Here is a 6,572-nt window from a genome sequence, read left to right as displayed (position 1 = left end):
CTAGCCCCCACCACTTCCGTCAAAGCCCATTCGCATACGGCACCGCAAGCGGCTCACTGTTCCCGGCCGGCCGAGTATAGTTGGCACACGTCTCCGGCTCGCGCAGAGCTGTGCTCGGGCTCACCCACAGGGACCAGAACGCGGGGGGATCACTCAGGGCAGTTTCCGGAAAACAAACAAAAATAAAGGCCGGGGCTCCTGGCTCGGAGTTAGAGTCGAGTCGGGCGTGTGACTGGCGCCCTGGCCGGCTGTGTGCGTGTGGCCTGGGAAAGGTGCCGTGGGCTGCTCCGGCGGCCCGGTGGTATCGCCCGGAGCGCAGCGGGCGTTCGTTTGGGCGGGCGGTTCGAAGCGCCGGCTCCAGAGCGGCGGCCGCGCGGGCTCCGAGCTTACCGCGGCCTGAGGGGACGGGGTAGCAGGTGAGGCTGGGCTGCCCCCTGTGGTGTTGTCATCACGCTCCTTGCCGGTAGGAGTCGCGTCGTCCCCGCTGTCCTCCCGCGGAGGCTGGCGTGGGGGGAAGGGTTGTTGAACTGGGGCTGCAGGGGCGCATCTGTAGCGAAAGGGGCACTGGGGCTGCAGCAATTAGGTGTCTGGAGCTCAAGCAGTTTTTTTACATTCGTAACTGATGCAGTAAACCCCGAGGTGCTGGGGCTCTGGCCTGCCAAGCCCGGAGGTGCTGGGAGCTCTGCCCAGGCCAGTCCTGACCCAAATTAACCGCTGGCTAACAGGGTCTTTAACAGTCGGCTCCTCCCTCACACAATGAGGAATCTTACAGTTGGGGAGGACGTGCCTCCTCCCTCCTGGTCATATAGGGCTCCTGGTGCCTGAGGGGGAAGCAGAGTCTGCTCAGCAAGGGACAGACCTGAACCCTTCTCTGTCCCACTGTCAGGAGCCAAGCGCAGTGGTCGGGAGAAGAGTCTGCTGTTTCTTCCCTTTGGAGACCGGTGTGGCCCCCTGAAAACAAGCAACCCATGCGAAATGTCTGCGGGATTTCCCTGAGACTCTGGGGCCTGTATCCTCCCCACCCCCAGCCATTTGTGGTTTTGGCTCCTAAGTCTGGGAGCTATGCACATATATATTTTCTTTTGGGTTTATAAGATAAGAGACTCCTACCTTTGATGATCTGTTCATATCTGATAGTTATCTGAATATATAGTAGATTAACATCAAAAAGGAAAATGACCAGCCCTGGCCTGTCTTGAGTGCTGTGTATTCTAGGAGCAATGTTTTTAGACTTAAACATTACAAATCATTTAGAGTAAAACACTTGAAAATCAATTATCATATTTCCTGCAGAATTTTGAGTGGTAGGTCATTCTATGATCACACCCCTTGAAATTGTGCAGGGAGGAAAGTGTAGGTGTTGGAGAGCAAACACTCTACTTCAGGAATTTGTATCAGATGGTACATGAAAGACAAATATTTAGACTTAATAAACATACATACTGCTAATGATTTGGAAACTTGGGCATTTAAAAACTAATTGTGGTTAGTTTTCTTAGGATAAACACGTACGTTGTGTTTTAGTCTCATTTTGAGTCTTTTGTTTTAAAGAAATGTGATCACATAGGCTCCAAAGTGCATACTTATATCTGAACTACATTGTGTGCTGTACACAATCTTTCTGTCGTTTGAACATAAGCAGAGAACATACACATCTGTTTCTGGAAAATGTAAACATTAAACTGTTTTGTATTCTCAAGCATGATGTGCCCAGTTTATTTCTGGTGTGTAACTACATTAACATCAGAATTAATTCACCCACTGTGTGTTACTTCTGGTGACCTTGCAGCCCATCTGAGAAGCAAACACAAGTTGGCAGGCAACAGAAATGTTTTGGTTTAGAGAGTGTTGTGCTGTGTATAGGAAACAAACTGTTGGTAAACAGCACTATTAATATGGATTCAGTACAAACAGGAACATACGTAAACAACAAAGGACTAGGTTTGAAAGAACACAATTGAGATAAAACAATTAAAAATTCCAATAAGAATAAAATTAACAATTTTTATCCATATTGAGTTTTGTAATCTCTACAACCATCTTTCAAATTTATAAATCCTGAATTTGGTGTGTAAGAAGCTGACAAAATCTTTAGTTTTCAGAAACTGAAATTGCTTTTGTACGTGGACACTTCCATTGTATCTTTGTTGCCAGCTGCTGATTTGATGGACAAGCTGTCATAAGAGTCAAATACTGAAGTAGTTTCTTCATTTAAGACTATTTAGAGCTGTGAACTGTTCAAATCTCAGCATTGTTGCCATATTTGATTTAGGTCTTCTATGAGTCCTTACTGCTGATTGAAATATTTTGCCACAGTATAGCAACTTACTGTGCTTAACCCCCACTCCCTTCCCCTCTTTCTGGGTGAAACCTTGGATCTGTTGAAGTCCATCACAAAACTTCAGTTGACTTCAGTTAGACCCAGGATTACACCCCTGGACTTGGAAACTACCATGACATCTGTGTATTTAAATGAGACCAATATTAAATTCAGTGGAAATTAAAAGGGTCATAGGGAATTACCAATTATTTCCTACAGGGTTGTGTATTTGTTGCATTAGGTTTTATTATCCCCTTTCATGAAAAATTCTGTATGGGGAAAGAACACACAAAGTTAGAACCTTCATCAGGTTGTCGTCTTGTCCACTCCCTTGTTACTCTGTGTTAGCCCAACTCATAGGGTGGCATAGGAGTTGGAAGCTGTTGTATGGGAATGTATTATGCTTTCAGCAGGATTAACTGCCATCTGGTTTTTTTGCTTATAAAACAAACACCTAATGACAGCATGCAGCCTAGAAGGAGCAGACATTATGCTTTGATGTGTCCCTAATCGCAGAATGTTTCAATCCCCAATCTTAGAGTGATTCCAAGAGGGGTTTCTGTGGAGTCTTAGGGGAATCAGTTTGTTCCCATTTCTGATAGCACAATAGATTTTTCCACTTCAGTATGGGCCTGATCCTGTGCCTTTTGAAGTCAACGGCAAAACTCCCACTGATTTCAGTTGTGCAAGGCTCAAGTCATTTGCTTTCCTCTAAACCTCATAGTAGAGGGCAATGTATGGCTCATTGTCTACAATTCCTTTGATTTTAATATTATTCTGTTGCTAGTTTACCATTAAAGTTTGCCAAATAGGTATTTCTTAGTCAAAAACCCTTGTATCTAAAATATTTAGTTTTCAGAATTGGTAAGCTGTGTGAGCTGAATCATGTAATTTTTAAAAAGGGGAGCGAGAAACTGTAATGTTGTTCTACATATTTTCATAGTTTTTGAATCAATAAATAGGTTCAAACATTAATAGTGTTAAAATGAATATACTTATTTACAAAATTTTATTTCATTTTAGTAACATTGAATCTGAGAAATGGAGAGTGACATTTATCAAGTTTATGAAGATGAAATTCATTCTTTGGAAGAAGAAATTGAACTGTTAACTCAGAAGTTTGAAAACAAACAAGAATCTACATTTTATTCCGATGAAGAGATACAAATATCAATGTATGCATTTTATATTTTCAGATTAATCTCGGTTTACGAATGTATGTTCAGCATTGTTCTTTAGGTTTAAATGTCCACCCCCATTAATATTGTTTCATAAAGTAAACATTTTAGCAATAAAAGAATGAGAGGTATTGAGAAATGCACTTGGCATTGTAGAGGTGGCTAAAGTGTAGCCTTCAGAAGTTTACAATGTGACCTCTCGCTGCCCTCTTTAATATGAGGTACAACCTGTGGAGGTCACAGATTCTATCATGCACTGTTCTGTTGCCTTCTCTGTGTTGCATGCTGCACCTCTGTATTAAAATGAGGATAGCAGTGATTTGCTATATCAAATTTGATGTGGCTTTCAGGATCCTGACAAGCTGCTAATTCTTTGACTCTGATTTAAATCTATAAAACGAAGTAAAATATATCTTCTCGAAGCAAAAGGGGTTGCTTTGATTATCATAACTGGAAAAATGCAGATAAGCTGCCAAAACTCATTTTACTGAATGCTCCTGTGGCAATGTGAGTGCTTTCCATAACCACTAGCCTGTTGGTATATGGCAGGGAACATAAAGTATTTACATGGAATAGAGCTTACATGAGTAGTGCCACTGAATTCAAAGTATAACTGAAATCATAATAAATTTCTAAACCACCTTCACATGTCTACATGTTAGAGCAACTCTTTTTAGACTGCTAATGGATCTTTTCAATTCTAGAAAATCACTCCAAGGAGAATCTACACAACATGAATCTCCGCCAGATCTGAAAGCTGAACTTGATTGTTTAGAGTCTGACCTCTCTTTTTTAACGAAATTCACTGGCATTTGGTTCACAAATTACTCCAAGGAAACAGTGGAAAAAAGTAAGCATTTGTGTGCCTATTAGTAACATTATTGCAAACATTTTGTTACAATTTGTTTGCAGTTGCAGATTATGGCTCAGCATTCAACATTTGCAGAAAAGCTTGTGCGTTGAAATGATAAAACACTAGCACAGTAATTGCTGGTGAATGGCATTCTGTGATGTTATACATACTGCCAAATGATTCTTGGTTTTACACTCAATGGCATTACAAGGTTATAACTGAAGACAGAATGTTGTCTATATATATATGGCTGGAGATACACTGAAGATCTAATTTGAACTTCTAATCAGTTTGGTAGGAAAGTTTTTTCACTTACATGGTTAATTTCATGATTTATATTGTGTATAATACATTGCCCACTCTTCAAATTTATAGCTTAATTTTGTTTTTCTTAATGGGGAGACAATAATTATTGAATGTGATCAGAAATCTAAAATATTTTAACCCACTTTCATTATAGCTGGAAACAAAACTATACAGAAGCACAGATTATCAGGAAACTGCTATTCACTGCCTTTTCAGATGGAATTTCAACTTCTAGAAATACAGGTAATGACAAGATATTTCTGGCGGGGGGGGGGGAGTACAAAACCATAATTATTTGGATTTGTCATGATAGAAGAAAAACTGAACTTTTGGAATAGTTACTGTCAGTCCTGGCTGAGTCCCCCTGGTGGACAGCCACTGGTCTGTTATAATTGTGTCCACCTTTTAATCTTATATGCATCAAATCCAGCTGGATCTGCAGAGTCTAGTCACTGCTTCCATTTGAAGGTCTCCTAAGACATTCTCCTGGTTAGGCCTTTTGTCTGGCACCCTTACTGGTATGAGAGTTTCTGCAGTCCAACTGCAATGTGACCCAAAATTAATGTTAAGAACGTCCTAACTTCTTCAGCCACTTTGCACATTCTTCCAGAGTTCCACCTAGCTGTGGTTGCTCTGGTTTACAGTTTCTTTGTCAGGGACCACATGGTTGTTCAAGCAAAGAAAACAGGCTCTGCAAAGAAACTACTTAAAATACACATTTTACTATTAGTGCTCTGCCTGCCCAGGAACATTCAGATTTAAACTGGATTAAGGTACAGCAAACTAATTCCACTTTACTCCTGAATGAAACCATCGACAGGGATGTGTGTGCATGGGTGGTGGTGGTGGAACCGTTTATTTTATGCACATTGATTTCATACCTTTTAGCTGATTCGCCTTAATTTTCCTGACTATCCTCATGTGGACATGCCCTTAGCATAAAAGAATTACAGATCTATGCAAAACAATAGATGCCTGAATGCAATCCTGCCCTTAGAGTCCTTACCACTCCTGAGAGTCCTTGGGTTTGATCAGTGTTGTTGGAGGTAGGCAAAGCCTCTCCTGCCTCCACTCCTCCAGTTGTGATGGCTGTTTGTATTGATGGGATGGTTTGCTTGCTTGGAGAGCATATCTGTTTTAAAAGCAGTCTCTGACACCTTTTCTATTTCTGTCCTCCTGCTGAGAATATTCCTTGCTCCAACCTTCCTGTTGGCTGCTGGGCAGACTCTTGTTAAAAGTCAACAATTCTACTGAAAGCAACCCAATTGCTCTACTAGAGTGGAGCTACTTAGCGATAGTCCACGCTGGCAATGTTAAAGCACTGCCTTCTGTGGTTGAGGCACCATGAGGGGCATAGCTACCAGCGCTGGGAGCATGGCTACAAGCAATGGTGCACTGCCTACATTGGCGCTTTACAGCACTGCAACTTGCTGCGCTCGGGGTGTGTTTTTTCACACCCCTGAGCCAGAAAGTTGCAGCTCTGTAAATTGCCAGTGTAGACAAGCCCTTAATGTTGATTGTCCCTTGATGGCCCTATGTCAGCTTCCCAGACTTAATCCATTCCTGCTACAAAATGGAAGTTGTAATGAACACCAAAGATGACAAATGTTATTAATGAAAAATTTATTTGACAGACATACTATCAGACTGTCATAGATCGATATTACATATACTGATCGCTATATGTGGGGTCGGGAAGGAATTTTCCTCTTGGTCAAATTGGCAGTGATCTTGTGATTTTTTTCGTCTTCTTCTGCAGCCTGGAGTGCAAGTTAATTGCCAGGATTATCTGAGTATATCTCACTTAATCAATTTGCTGCCACTACAGGGGCCTCGGGCGTTGATGCACCTTCTATTCTCTACTTGTGGCATGTAATAGTTTAGTCTCCCGTGGGCTGTAATAATTGAGTCTAAT

The 6,572-nt window shown here is 41.7% G+C and overlaps 1 protein-coding gene across 2 annotated transcripts in view; it reads left to right on the top strand.

The window, feature by feature from the left end:
• Positions 1–33: 33 nt before the first annotated feature.
• LOC120368618 (centromere protein P) overlaps positions 34–6,572 on the top strand; it is a 331,679-nt gene continuing 325,140 nt past the window's right edge. The window contains exons 1-4 of one of the 2 annotated variants that reach the window (XM_039480860.1): positions 34–416; positions 3,344–3,495; positions 4,203–4,348; positions 4,812–4,900. In XM_039480860.1, coding sequence (XP_039336794.1) covers positions 3,362–3,495; positions 4,203–4,348; positions 4,812–4,900 — 369 coding nt within the window. In that variant the 5' untranslated portion in view covers positions 34–416; positions 3,344–3,361. Of the gene's footprint in view, positions 464–3,343; positions 3,496–4,202; positions 4,349–4,811; positions 4,901–6,572 lie in introns of both variants that reach the window. The other variant, XM_039480859.1, reaches the window with a different exon arrangement.

This window comes from Mauremys reevesii, linkage group 7 (genome assembly GCF_016161935.1).
Source record: "Mauremys reevesii isolate NIE-2019 linkage group 7, ASM1616193v1, whole genome shotgun sequence".
Classification (NCBI taxonomy): domain Eukaryota; kingdom Metazoa; phylum Chordata; order Testudines; family Geoemydidae; genus Mauremys; species Mauremys reevesii.
Note: the sequence above shows the minus strand (reverse complement) of the source record. Positions and strands in the feature narration are given on the sequence as shown.